Here is a 15,504-nt window from a genome sequence, read left to right as displayed (position 1 = left end):
GGTTCCAACCCTCCCCTTCCCTTAGCTCCTTCCCTTAACACCACAGATGGATTAGACCACCTGGTCCTCGTAGGAGGCAGAAGGCATCACTAATCCTGATGGTATCCTGGATCTGTGGAGGAGGAATTGAGAACTGGACTTGAATTAGACCTGTGAACACAAGCCTGCTTTAGAGTTTGCTTACCTAGGGATCGGGGCGATCTGTAATTTGATACCAGGATGATTATCCTGTTCTGACTTGGTTATTTGGGGTGTTGCTGAAACCTGTTCCCCCTCTTTGGGAGAAAGGCAAGACGTCCCAGACTCCATCTTCTTGGCCAGCATTTCTACTGATGTTATATTAGTTTCAGCAGCTAAAGAGTCAGAGGTAATTCCTGTGTATACAAGGTCAAAAAGAAAAGATTTAGCAATTTAATACTGAAGCTAAAAAATCAATCAAGTGAAACAGCAGTTATCTACAATGATTTCTCAGTGATCCTTATGGATTCCGTATACTCAGTAAAGAGTAATTGATTTGGAGTGGGACTTACAACTAGTTTTCCCTGCTAAGCCCTGTAATAACACCCTGCTTCATCAGGCCATCCTCCTAACCAGCCCTCCAGGCAGCCTTGGGGCCTGTGACAATGGATCCCTGCTACCCTTTCAACATGCTGAACACATGCCCAATCTCTTATTCGCTCTCCAGGGAGCTCCCTTAGTGACTAATCATTGGCCTCTTCTTACCCTTACATCACACCTTGGATCAATTTTCCTGACTCATCACTTGACCTTCTGATCCCTCCCTACCCAGGTGTGACCATATGGCTATCATCTTGGACAGCAGGTGAAAAAATGTCTTGTGTTGACACAATTTGCATGATAGCCCAACCATAACAAGCAAAATCAAGGGAAGGATATCAGGCTGAGACAGACAGATACTGTGGCTGGAGGCTGAGACCCCAAGAGAGGCCAACAGGGGCCAAGACGTGGGAAAGGCATGGATTCCTGTCTCCTCTTTTTTTTTAACTCTTTTTTTTTTTTTTTTTTGCAGTACGCGGGCCTCTCACTGCTGCGGCCTCTCCCGTTGCGGAGCACAGGCTCCGGACGCGCAGGCTCAGCGGCCATGGCTCACGGGCCCAGCCGCTCTGCGGCATGTGGAATCTTCCCAGACCGGGGCGCGAACCCGTGTCCCCTGCATCGGCAGGTGGACCCCCAACCACTGCGCCACCAGGGAAGCCCTCCTGTCTCCTCTTTTTATCCCTTTGAAGAACACTGCCACACATTATAAACAAATAACTGAACTGTAGCATCATTCTCAGCAAGAGCACCACTGAGTATAGGTACTCTACAACCTTATTCCCAAAAGTAATGGGTTAGTTGGCTGTAATTCCTCATGACTTGATTGTTCCCCAAAGGTTAATCTACCCCTTTGTTTGTTTGTTTTTTTTGGCTGCATGGCACGCATGGGATCTTAGTCCCCCGACCAGGGATTGAACTCAGGCCCTCGGCAGTGAGAGCGCGGAGTCTTACCCACTGGACCGCCAGGGAATTCCCTAAACCTACACTTAAAGTTAAAAGATTTGTCACCTTCTAAGATTATAAAAATAATCCATTTTATTTTCTCAAGGTAGCTTTTCTTTTTTCCATTCATATAACAAATATTATAATTAATGTGCCACTCACTGTATTTGGCACAGTTTTCACAGAAGAGTTCTCTAAAGGTTCTGGCCAATGACAGTAATGGTGAATTAAGTGAAATGATTCCTGAGATGGGTATGATTTAAAGGTATAACATGAATTTGGATGTATATGTGTTGGTGGGCTTGTTATGATGAAACATGTAACTTAAAGCAAAGCACCTCTCCCATTTGCCTCAGTCTCTTCTGGTAAAGAGTCACTTGCCGGGCTTCCCTGGTGGCGCAGTGGTTGAGGGTCCGCCTGCCGATGCAGGGGACACGGGTTCGTGCCCCGGTCTGGGAAGATCCCACATGCCGTGGAGCGGCTGGGCCCGTGAGCCATGGCCGTTGAGCCTGCGCGTCCGGAGCCTGTGCTCCGCAACGGGAGAGGCCACAACAGTGAGAGGCCTGCGTACCGCAAAAAACAAAAACAAAAACGAGTCACTTGCCTTCTCTCACCTTCTCTCCAGGGAAGCAAGACACCCTAGTCTAGGCTGCTCTGGTGGAAACCTTTGTTTGGTGTTGAGCAGTATATTTACTTGTAATAATAGAATAGAAATGAATCAGCTGATGATGAAGGCCGAAAGGGCAGGCCATGGAAACCAAGAAGCAAGAGGCATTTCTGGGGACTTAACAGTTACAATTCTTTTTTTACCTGATATGTGTTCCTCAATGACTTCTACTTGAGTGGCTGGAGGGAATGAATTTAAATACAAAATAGCAGTACCTTTTGTGGTTCTGTCTGGGTCTTGCAAAATATTAAGGACAACTTCCCGCAACTCTTGTATTGGCTGGAAGGAAGAAAATACATGAACAGTATTAAAAACATTCATGGAAAAAAGTGATCTAAGGAACTTATGATGTTGTTCAACATCAAATAGGCTTTTAATAACAAAAACATTTCCCTTTTTATCTCTTGTCTAACTATAAATAACATTTAAAAGGTTTCAGTTTTAGCTTTATGGGAAAAATAAAGGAACAGAGAAAATGTTGGTTAAATGCTGGCATGCTTGACTTTTTTTTTTTTTACACAAAATTGCAGATTTTGTATGAAATCACACCAAGAGATACACAGTAAACTCAATAAAGTTAACTGTGGGAGGAAAAGAATGATAGTTGGGTACAGGAATAAAAGAATAAATAAAATGAGAGGCTTTGCATAGAACAACCATGACGATGTGTCACAAACTGTGAAATATGATCAGACCTCTGACACTCTGAGAGGTAAATAGGTACCTCTTATTTTTGCATGGGGGCTCACGTTCTCAGAGGGCTAAGACTAGTACGTATGTGGACAATGTGGTATCTCTTCACGTCCATCCTGGGCATAGAAGTCTGGATATGGCAAAACCTGGACAAGTCCATTTTGTAGATGCATACCATACTGTACTCCAACAAAAGTTAAAACTAGTCTGTGTTTGGGGTGCTGACCCTTAGCAGGCTGGACAAGTCCATTCTATGGATGACATATTTAGAGTCTCTGAGGGCAAACTAACCCATTCTTTCTTGATGGCAAGTTCAGAAACGAAAAGTCTGTCAAATCCATTCATTGCAAAGGTAGTTCACACACTCAGAAGGCTGAACAAGAACAAACTGTGGGGAGTGGGCTCAGACACTCTTTGCTTTGGATAAGTGCATTGATGTATTGTGGACGTCCTTTCTGTGGATCAAGCGTTCAGCAACTCTGAATGACAGCAAACAATCGTTCTGTTGGATTGGGATTTACTCCTTCTGTAGACTGAAGCATCCTCTTCTGCAGAAGGCACCTCAGACGGTCTACTGGTGGGGAATTCGAGAAACTGGCTCCAGGAGGGCTTTAGCAGGAGTCTTCCCACGCGGTGCCCTTCCCAGTCTCTCGGCTTCTTGGCGGTAGCTGTCTCTTCGGCCTTTTTACTTAATTGCCAGGTAAGCAGCGTGCATCTTGCGGAGCGACCGCTCCTCGCCCCACTGACGTGTGCCACGCTGGGCGAGAGCGAGGTGTGCGAGTGGGAGGAGTGCCGGCTTCTGACACGTAGACTTGGGCTTCTCCGGGGCGGGTGGGTCCCGTGCTCCGAGGTGACACTTTTTGGTTGGTGCGAGGCTGGTGCGCTATATGCGAGCGCAAGGAATGCCGGGAGGGGCTAGCCGCGTGGGTGGTGGCAGTGACAGCGGAGACCTGGGTGGGGTGGGCGGTTTGCTCACGTGGCCGCCGCCATCTTGTTTTTGGCATGCCTGACTTTAATGAAGAGATGTATTTATGGAAAGTTGTCAATAATAAAATTTCTCTAAATCAATTTTCTTATTGACATATAATCCCCACTGAAGATGTGTTCCCACATAAAGATTCTGATCCAAAGATGTAAAGCGAGCCATACAGAAAATTTGGCATATATTTTTAGTGTTGTCTTAACTGAATTTTTGTTTTTATTATAAAAGTCATAAATCTTTTAAATTTTATTTATTTATTTTTGGCTGCATTGGGTCTTTGTTGCTGTGCGCGGGCTTTCTCTAGTTGTGGCAAGCAGGGGCTACTCTTCGTTGCGGTGTGTGGGCTTCTCATTGCGGTGGCTTCTCTTGTTGCGGAGCACGGGCTCTAGGTGCACGGGCTTCAGTAGTTGTGGCACACAGGCTCTAGAGCGCAGGCTCAGCAATTGTGGCACACGGGCTTCGTTGCTCCACAGCATGTGGGATCTTCCCGGACCAGGGCTCGAACCGTGTCCCCTGCATTGGCAGGCGGATTCTTAACCACTGTGCCACCAGGGAAGCCCAAAAGTCATATATCTTATTACAGAAAACTGAACAATAGGTCAAATTTGAAAAGGAAAGCCACCCATAATCCTATCATCTAAATATAACCTTTAGTTAGCATTCTGGGCAATTTCCCCCCAGCCTTTCCTTTCTTTCTTCTTTTATTTGGTAAAATAACATAAAAAACAAAACAAACAAAAAAAACTATTATAGAAGAGTAATTTTCTGATAAAATTATCTGAGATAGCCATCCTTTTTAAAGCATGTTAACCAGGCCATGAAGCAGAACATCATAAATGAACTGTATGATTCTCATAGGAACATAATATTTGGAGCCTGGTCTTCCTGACCTGGGACTCTGTATCAAGTAAATAACAGATACAAACTGACAACAGAGCATAAAAGCAAAGCTACCTATACATTTTTACAAAATCTAAAAGGCTGTAAACTTAAGAAATGGGAATAAATGTACAGAATATATTGCAAGAGTTCTTAATTATATAAAACACTCATCAAGTGTATTTTATATTTTCACAGGCTTCTAGCTAAAGACGACACACTGAGTACACATTTCTTTTCTTTTTTTTTACACATTTATTTCTAATCACTCTAGAAACTCTACTGAAATTATAATAAAGGGATTAAAAAGGAGGCAATAACCACAGGGAATAGAAGAAACAGCAACAAGATTTTGGAAGCTCGAATGTAGAAGGAAGAGGTAAGCAGTATGACCAACTTGAAAGAGCCAAATTCTAAGGTGGCAGTGTGGCTAAGAAAGAACCTGATTCAACCGCAGAGCCTCTGAAAGACTGAGGAATAGATGGAGGGGTCAAAATCAGGAGGGCTCTTGAGCATCTGTCAAAAAGCAGTCAGGGGCTTCCCTGGTGGCGCAGTGGTTGAGAGTCCACCTGCCGATGCAGGGGACACGGGTTCGTGCCCCGGTCCAGAAAGATCCCACATGCCGCGGAGCGGCTGGGCCCACGAGCCATGGCCGCTGAGCCTGCGCGTCCGGAGCCTGTGCTCTGCAACGGGAGAGGCCACAATAGTGAGAGGCCCGCGTACAGCAAAAAAAAAAAAAAAAAAGCAGTCAGACCTGGGAATTCCCTGGCGGTCCAGTGGTTAGGACTCGGCACTTTCACTGCCACGGCCCTGGTTCAATCCCTGGCTGGGGAACTAAGATCCCGCAAACAAGCATGGCTCGGGAAGTAAGCAAGTAAATAAATAAATACAGTCAGACCTCCAAATCCACCCTGCATCCCTAAACTCCATGCAGCCTGGTGACTGTGCCCCTTCTACCTTCATCCATACAGGACACTGGGCATGTATCCTCCAAGTCTCTGGGGGATATCATGCAAGATTGAGGGTGGGAGTGCCTACTGAAAAAAGGGATAAATGAAAGTTTCCACGCTGAAGGTTGAGACACCCAGCTCTCTCCTGCTCCATAACACCTGGTAGCCTGGTTTCTAGTTCCTGGGAAGAAGACTGGATGAGGCTTCTTCAGAGAATATAACCAGTCTTAGAAGGAAGACCTGAAGACACTGATACTGAGGGTTCTTCAGTCAACTGACTCAGCCAAATCACCCTACGGTAAAGCCTCATCTGTGTCCAGAGTTTTTAACAAGCTTTTTAAAATCCACCTCGTATATTGAAACAGCCCAGTTTCACTGGCATCTGAGTAAAGCATTTCATGAACAATAGAGAACAACCCCCTACCCACCAAAAAAAAAAAAAAATGGTGAGAGAAGAAAAGTATTGGAGATGAATCAGGCAATGCAGGAAGAAATGGGAATCTGAGGGTTTGGGTGAAAGGAGATCCCAGAATGACAGCCAATAAAGACAGGGGTAAAGAACAACCTGTCGAGCCTGGAACAGATCAAGAAGGGTCTGGGAGAAAAGTCTCTGAGAAAAAGAAATCAATAGAATATCTAATGTTTTGAAAGTATGGAGAAATTTAGATAATTATAGAAGAGTATGGGAATTAATTATATAATAAATACTCAGAAAACTAAGCAAAGGGAAAACAAGAAAATAATTTCAGGAAAATTATAAAACCATACTTGAAAGGCAAAGTAGTCACAGTGTATACCACATGGCTCAATGCATATTTCTCACATAGTCATAACAATATGAACACTGAATAGTGACCAGAATTTCCATATGACTCTAATGGAAATATGGAGGACAGTAAAGGTCTGCAGGGGTGATGGGGTGTCTATGTGTGTGTGTTGGGGATCTGTGTGGGTGTGTGTGAGAAAGAAGGTTAGATCCTCATCCTGTATAGTTGGATGTCTACAAATCACGTCTAAAGAGAGAAAAATCAAGAAATAGTAATATAAGCATGTTATCTGAAACTATCAAGGTAACAAAATACTCAGTTTGCTCTGGGAAGTGAGAAGTGGGAAATGGGAGGGGAGGGAAACAGAGGCCTTATGGAACAGACCTTATCAAATTATTTATTTAAACTATGTCCATGTACAAGTCTGATTCTGAACAATCATGGAAAAGGTATGGCAGAATATATGATGACATGGAAAGTGATATAGGGAAAAGAGTTATGAAACTATTTAATGCAGTCTTTGTTAAAAAAATTATATATAGGGCTTCCCGGGTGCTGCAGTGGTTAAGAATCCACCTGCCAATGCAGGGGACACGGGTTCAAGCCCTGGCCCGGGAAGATCCCACATGCCACGGAGCAACTAAGCCCGCGCACCACAACTGCTGAGCCTGCGCTCTAGAGCCTGTGCTCTAGAGTCTGCGAACCGCAACTACTGAAGCCCGCACGCCTAGAGCCTGTGCTCCGCAAGAGAAGCCACCACAATGAGAAGCCCCTGCTCACCGCAACTACGGAAAAGCCTGCGTGCAGCAACGAAGAGCCAACACAGCCAAAAATAAAAACAAATAAATTTATTAAAAAAATTATATATAGACAGTGGTTTTACTAGGGTTTAGGATTAAAAGTTACTTCATAAAATAGCCCTGAATTATTGATTTATGGACATTGATGTGTTGGGTTTACTATATTTTTAGGTTCTTTAGGTGAGGTATGACTTTCTTAGTATTGGCTATTGACGTTACATTATAATTTTCTATGCTATTACTTTGCACAAGTGCTTATTTCTACAATGAGTGTAAAGTGAGACATATTCGCTTGACAAGAAAGTGATTCTATTGGTTTACATGTAACACTATATTCTACAAAATAAATTTTTTTTTTTTTTTTTTTTGCGGTACATGGGCCTCTCACTGTTGTGGGCTCTCCCATTGCGGAGCACAGGCTCCAGACGCGCAGGCTCAGTGGCCATGGCTCATGGCCCAGCCGCTCCGCGGCATGTGGGATCTTCCCGGGCCGGGGCACGAACCCACGTCCCCTGCATTGGCAGGCGGACTCTCAACCACTGCGCCACCAGGGAAGCCCCAAAAATAAATATTTTAATTAAAATGTTCACAAAGGACATATTGTACTTCATATTTTGCATAAACTTTATGAAGTGAATTAGAAGCTTCAACATTACATGACATAACCGCCATTTTGCAAACAACAGAGAAGTCATATGAAAGAGACGTGTTAAGAAGTCACCCACTCCAGGTAGTTACTTACTCTGGCCCCATTTCTAATGGCCTCTTCATACAGCCCAATAACATCAAAGGTGCCTTTACTTGCCAACAACTTTGCTTTGCAGATCCAGAATTTAGCAAATTTTTCAGCCTCAGGAATACTGGACAAAATGGCAAATATTTCATTAGAATGTACACCCTGGAAAAAAGAAAAATACCCAGAGGTAATTATTACTGTCTTGCTGTTATTCTCTCCTCATATTTATCATAGAAGGTATGCAGAAGTCAGTCTGATCAATATTTTTTTGAATTTAAAAAAAAATTCAATTTTATTGAAGTAATTTATACAAAATGCACCCATTTAAATAGCATGTTTTGATGAATTTTGACACTGATCATTAAATTTTAAATTAAGAGACCAAATAGAAAAATATTTATCATAGTTGAAAGTAAGAAATATGTTCTACATTTTTATGCAAAACCAAAACCAAACCAAACCAAACCCTGGAGTAATCAGCCATTCATGTATTGCTTACACATTCAAAATAATGTGAACACTGAATGGTGACCAGAATTTCCGCTTGACCCTAACAGAACAATGAAGGATGGCAAAGGTATGCAAGGGTCATGGGTGTATATGTGTGTGTGCTGGGGATCCACACAGGTGTATATAAAGATAAAGAGGGTTAAATCCCACAAAAAGGAACTTGAAAATGGCTTCACTGGTTTGGTTCCCTTCTGCCTTGTACCAAGAGCAGCGCAGTGACATGGACCAGGAGGAATATGAAGAGCTACCATGCCCAGAAACCCAGGCACTGGCACACTCAGCCAAGCAGCACCTCCTGCTTCTCCTGAGACGGGAAAGACACAAGGGTAAGTTCACAGTCAAGAATCACTAATGGGCTTCCCTGGTGGCGCAGTGGTTGAGAGTCCGCCTGCCAATGCAGGGGACGCGGGTTCGTGCCCTGGTCCAGGAAGATCCCTCATGCCGTGGAGCAGCTGGGCCCGTGAGCCATGGCCACTGAGCCTGAGCATCTGGAGCCTGTGCCCCACAACGGGAGAGGCCACAACAGTGAGAAGCCCACGTACCGCAAAAAAAAAAAGAATCACTAATGTTTGAGAAAACCAACACTACATGAAAGAGGCATAAAACTCAAGAACCAGAAGAATGAACACTGGAGCAAACAGCTGAGGGAGCAAAGAGAAATACATTTTAAGAGTACTGTAGTCAGGACAGGAATAAAGACGCAAAAGTAGAGAATGGACTTGACGACACGGGGAGGGGGAGGGTAAGCTGGGACAAAGTGAGAGAGTGGCATGGACTTGTATATACTACCAAGTGTAAAATAGATAGCTAGTGGGAAGCAGCCGCATAGCACAGGGAGATCAGCTCAGTGCTTTGTGACCACCTAAGGGTGAGGGTGGGACAGGGAGGGTGGGAGGGAGACGCAAGAGGGAGGAGATATGGGGATATACGTATATGTATAGCTGATTCACTTTGCTATAAAGCAGAAACTAACACACCACCGTAAAGCAATTATATGCCAATAAAGATGTTAAAAAAACAAACAAACCTGTAGTCAGTATCTTCAGAGTGATAAGAGAATATTACCATCATGAAACTAGAATGAATGCTATGAAAAAGAATCAATAGAAAGGCAGAACAGTGGCATGGACACTGCTGAAGAATAAAGCAGTGAGCTGAAAATTTGGCTGTGGAATTCTTCCAGAACCCAGTGCAACAGAACAAAGAAATGAAGAGTATAAAAGAAAAGTTAAGAGTTCTGGAGGATACATCTATTACTCAAGAATTCCAATATCCAAGTAATAGAATTTCTAGAAGAAAAAGTAGAGAAAGAACAAAGCAGAACATACACTCAAAGCAGCTGTAGAAGAAAATTCCCAAGGACTGAACAAAGAAACAAGTGTTCAGACTGCAAGGTCCTCAGAGAGCTAAGCAAGATGGATGAAAAAAGACCCATACTTAGAAAACCAAGGAGGGAATTCCCTGGTGGTCCAGTGGTTAGGACTCCATGCTTCCACTGCAGGGGGCGTGGGTTCGATCCCTGGTCGGGGAACTAAGGGCCTGCAAGCTGCATGGTATGGCCAATTGAAAAAAAAAAAAAAAAAAGGGATAAAAGGAAAATCTTAAATCTTTCCAGAAAGGGGAAAAAAAGGATTACCTATACAAGAATGAGAATTAGATTGACATGAGACTTTAATAAATCAACAATTCCAGATGTAAGAAAGAAAATGAAAGAGTAACTTCAAATTTTCCAGGGAAGACCATGTGGATTTAGAAATTTCCCCCAGCCAAACTATGAATCCAGCAGGAGGGTGAAATAATGACATTTTTACAAGCATAACAACTCAGAAAGTTTACCATTCAAAAACATAAATTTACTAGTGAACAAACTTTAGAATTCAAGTGGAAGACTTGAAAGAAAAGTAACCATGAGAAGAATATATAACTTGCATACCATGTTTGAACTCACACTTACCACTTTCTTTTGTGATTTCAATTTATATGCTTTTGTTACGAAATAAAGAAAAACTGGATAAAGAGATGAGGGAAAATAAACCAAAAAATAATTCATGTAAATTGAATTACAAAATAAAGTGGGAGAGATAAAGTTAAACATATGAGTAATTGTTACAATAGATGTATATGGGCTAAATGCACTTTTTTAAAAGCAGGGAGTTCCAGATTTGGTCAGAGAAATTAAATTGTATGTATTCATGAGACATACCTTTATAAATAAAGGGATAGAAAAAAATTTACTAGACAAATTCTAAGAACAACAAAGCAGGTGTGGCAAGATTAATATCAGACAAAAGAAATATCAAAGCAAGTCATGAATCTTTAGTACCTAACAACATAACTTTGAAAAACAGAAAGTAAATGTTGACAGAAATACAAAATGAAATTATTAGTCACAAATCACAGTGCCAGTGACAGACTCTGGCATATTTCTTTCAGAGAGCAATTGGATACCCACGTAGAATTTTCTGTTCAACAGAGAATACATATCCTTTTCAAACACTTTTGGAACATTCACCAAGACTGATCAGACATTAAGACCAGAAAGAAAATGTCAACATTCACCAACCATAATGCAGTATAATTAAAAATTGACACCCAGAAAATACAAAAAAAGAACCCCCCAAAACCCAACAACAAAACCAACTACATATCTGGGAGTTAAAAGGTACTCTTCTAAGATAATTTTTGGATTAAAGGAGAACTCAAAATGGAAATCTCAAACTAGAAGCGAAAACGAGAACATGTCAGTGATTAGGCTAGGATCTCTTAGCTCTCAACGCACCTTTTATCCTCTGCTTTGTTGTGCAGAATTCTGTACATCACTTTCTGCCCTGACAGCAGTTCTCTGACGGGCTCGGCCAGTATGGGGCACTAGAGGGAGGTTGCAAGGCTGGAGAAGAGAGGGGACTGCCTCTTTCCCATTTGCTTTCATCACCCCAGCAATGGTCCTTCACTCTGGCAGCAGCAGTTGGTTCTAGCCTCTACCTTTTTTCCCTGGCATTCACAGACTCTGCTTCACTGTGCTCCTTCAGAGGCAAAAGCACCAACCGGGTAGCTAGCATCGTTTTCTCAAGGTCTGAATCCCAGCCCTGCAGGGCCCCTCCTCCAGCTCCGGTGGCACCAGCATTGCTAGTAGTATGCCCTCCCTAGAGTTGGAGTCCCACTTCCATCAGGGTTTGTCTCTCCTAGCTGCTAGGTTCGGATATCCCCAACCTCTCTTTGTTCCCCTTTCTTCCTTGAAGGGTCTGCTTCAAGGAAACTCACATAAGACACTGTGAAACCAACCTTCATATTACATTCTTTCTATTGAGATACCTTGTGTTTCTGTGTTTCTGATTTGACTCTCACTGACACAAAACATTACTGAGTCAAACATGAAGGATGTGATCAAAGCTAAATTCAGAGGCAAACTGATAGCACTGAAAATATTTTCAATAAAATAAGACTGACATAAATGCTCTAAGCTTTCAACGAAAAAAGCTAGAAAAAGAAAAATAAACATAAAAATAGATGCAGACACTGATGCAAGAGAAAAAAATAAAACCCCAAAGATGGCCTTTTAAAAAGATGAATAGAGAAATCTTTAGCAAGTCTGATTTAAATAAAAGGCACAGAATTACTAAAATTGGCTCAAGAAATACAAAACCTAAAGAGACCAATGACCATGGAAAAATTTGAAAAAATAGAAAATTTTTTTCTATTTCTAGTTTTCTAAAAAATCCCCCAAAGTCCAGATGATTTTATAGGTAAGTTCTTATCAAACCTTCAAAGAACAAAATAATTCTAATGAATCTCAATTGTAAATAAAGTATTTTCAGGGCACAGGAAAAAAGGAAAATACCCAACTCATTTGACAAAGCCAGCATACTGATACTAAGAAAACACAAGAAAAGACAACCAAAGAACACACATAAAAATCTGAAATAATTGCAACTCACAAAACCATATACTTCATTTCTCTACATACTTATACTGTTAAGTAAATGCATAAAAATTGTCTGGAAGGATAATGGGCAGTAGTGGTCACCTCCAGGGAGAAGCCTGGGGTGTGTACCTTGTGTGTGTGCGCGTGTGCCTGTGCAAGTGCTGGGAGTAATTTACCTGTATTATTTGAAATGCTTTTAATAATAAAAATGTATTCAGGTATGTTTTTAATGCAATGAAAACAAGAGGAAGAACAAAGAACTGAAGTTTAATTCCACAAAAGAGAAGTAGTTAATGTTTAACTGAATCTAATGAAAAAACTGCCCAGAGTAGACCTAATTTGAAGGTTTCCTTTTTTTTGCTGATATACAATACTACCAGTCAAACAACAGAACTGAGTTTGCTTCAGGCAAGGACCTTAGTATAGAAGTCTATCCAGCTATTTTTTATTAATATATTTTTCCTTCAAGGAATATCCTAAGGATCATACCCTTTGCTTACCATTTACTTTATCCTTATCTGCAAAATCCAAGATACAATTTAGATGCCATTCATAGCTACCTAGAGACTTTAGGATAATCTAATTCTACATGAGGGCTTGCCTTTTGACTTTAGCTTCATATCTAAATGTCAAATGTTTACTCTTTGGACCTCAATACATGAAGAAGGCAAGAGTTCCTTTTGAATCCCTCTGGAGCCAGACTACTTGGGTTAATTTCCCAACTTCTCTGTGCCTCAGCTTCATTTGTAAAGTGAATATCATAATAGTCATTATGTAATTGTATGAAATAATATAAGTAAAGTGCTTAGAACAGTACCTGGCATACAAGAGTCATTATTTAAGTACATGTTTATTATTAGTACTATCCTTCCTCTCTATTAAAAGGAGGAGTTAAATTTCTGCTTAGACAGAGGTTATCTCCCCTACACTATATTTAACAAAAATGTTTAAAAAACTCTATGATTCAGCAAAGCTTTGGGAGCTTATTGTTCTCACTCACCCCTTCAATGAGCTGCAGACATTCTGTCAGAGTGTTGTTAATTTTACTGGATAGTTCAAGTTGTGCTTTCTTTTCTTCCTCTTCTTTTTCCATACTCTTCCAGAATGAAATATTCATTTCCTCTATTATTTTTCTTTTTGTTTTAAGTTCCATAGGAGGCCGTTTATAGATCCTCCCCTTAGATTTCTGCCATTCTTCCAACTGTCTCCTGTTATACAATTAAAGAGGGGGATGGTTTTAGGGGTCTTTTTTGGTACATGGTTAAGCTTCTAAAGTATGACATGCATAGATTATCAATGAACACTTTCAACAAGAAAGTCAGGAGAATGTTTTAAAAATAATTTACCAATTGGTATTGGAAGCACTGGTTGCCCCCACCCTTCAGAAGGCAGATGCCAGACAGATTAGTCGGATACAACAGGTGGTTAGCATCTCAGTCTTCAAACTCCTTAACTTCCTGATTATTCTTCAATAGTTTTCTCTGAAAACTTTTACCTGTATGCTACTCCTGACAATTGCTGTCCTAAGACATCCCTCCATCTCTGAGATCATTAACTCAGCACTCCATTTCTCTTATCATAAGCTTTGTATCTGCCACTCAACCAGACTCACCAAACCTGTATTCTGCCCTCAGTAGGGTCTTGGCCACTCAAAGTGACCCACTTTGCCCAGGTCCTTAGCCCTCTCCTACCACACATGACCCCCTCTTCCCCCAACAAGATCAATAATTTCAGGGCTCTTTTCTTAAGTAGCTTGTCTCTGATGGTGCCAAGTCCTAATCCTTGCTCTCCCCACACTGTTCACTCTCCACTCCTGCTCCTAGGCAGTCCATAGACTACTGTTGAAGGAGGCACCAAGACATGGAGGCCCAAGCGTCTGAATGTAGGCTCTTCAGTTTCTTTAAATTACAACTACATGTTTATGACTCACAAACGTACACTTCAGCCCAGATCACTCTCTAGAGTCCCAAACTTTGTAAACTCCAGTGCCTAACTGATATCTTTTATTTGATGTCTGGCAGGCATTTAACATTTAATAGTGTTCAAAACAAAGCTCTTGATTTTCATCTCCAAATCTTTTCCCAAACAGCCTTCCCTACATTGGTAAACAGTGCCCCAATCTACCCAGTTGCTAGGGCCTAAGACGAGGAGTTGTCTTGAGTAGTCCTTTCTTTTCCCCACATCCAACACATCATCATATAATCAGTATTGATTCTATCTCCACTACCGCCATTCTTGTCCAGATCACTGTCACCTTCTGCCTGAAATGCTGCAGCAGCCTCCTAACTCATCTCCTTCCTTCCACTCTAACCCTTTTCAAATTCATCCTGTGCACAGCAGCTAGTGATCTTTATAACGTAAACCAGTCAGGGCCAGGAACTTTCCATGGCTCTTGGAATAAAATTCAAAATGTTCTCTGTGGCTGGAGGTGCAGTGCAGGTTGGTTCCTGCTTAGTTCTCCAATCTCATGTCACACCACTCTCCCCCCCACTCACTGCTTTCCAGGAGCTCTGGCATTTTTTCTGTTACTTGACCCAAGCTCATTCCTCCCTCAGGGTCTTGTATTGTCTGTCTTCAGTCCTCTGCTCAAATGATAACTCCTTGAAGAGGTAATTTTCTGTAATTATTCTGTCTTAATCAACATGTTGATTTTCTATCTTTTCCACTAGAATGCAAGAAGTGTTTAATTACAGTAAAACTCACCTTTTTGGTACACAGTTCTGTGAGTTTTGACAAATGCATGAAATAATGTGACTGTGACTACAATCGAGATATAACACCCTCAAAAATGCCCCTGTGTTCCTCGGTGGTCAACCTTGCCACCCATGCCAGCGCCCAGCAGTCACTGATCGCTTTGCTGTCCTTATAGCTTTGCTTTTTCCAGAAAATCAGTACCTATTTTTTAAAAAATTATTTATTTTTGGCTGCATTGGGTCTTCGCTGCTGCACATGGGCTTTCTCTAGTTGCATCGGGCGGGGGCTACTCTCCATTGCAGTGCGCGTGCTTCTCATTGCGGTGGCTTCTTTTGTTGCGGAGCAGGGGCTCTAGGCGTGCAGGCTTCAGTAGTCATGGCACATGGGCTCAGTAGTTGTGGCTC

General features: G+C 41.9%; 1 protein-coding gene across 1 annotated transcript in view; it reads right to left on the bottom strand.

Moving 5' to 3' along the window:
- The window catches only part of CKAP2L (cytoskeleton associated protein 2 like), a 31,491-nt gene that overhangs the window by 2,480 nt on the left and 13,507 nt on the right, over window positions 1-15,504 (bottom strand). The window contains exons 5-8 of the mRNA XM_081254865.1: window positions 13,407-13,614; window positions 7,981-8,136; window positions 2,383-2,446; window positions 185-374 (exon numbers count right to left, since the gene is read on the bottom strand). Of these exons, the coding sequence (XP_081110991.1) occupies window positions 185-374; window positions 2,383-2,446; window positions 7,981-8,136; window positions 13,407-13,614 (618 nt within the window). The remainder of the gene's footprint in view (window positions 1-184; window positions 375-2,382; window positions 2,447-7,980; window positions 8,137-13,406; window positions 13,615-15,504) is intronic.

This window comes from Mesoplodon bidens (genome assembly GCF_964165515.1).
Source record: "Mesoplodon bidens genome assembly, chromosome: 14".
NCBI classification, from domain to species: Eukaryota; Metazoa; Chordata; class Mammalia; order Artiodactyla; family Ziphiidae; genus Mesoplodon; species Mesoplodon bidens.
Note: the sequence above shows the minus strand (reverse complement) of the source record. Positions and strands in the feature narration are given on the sequence as shown.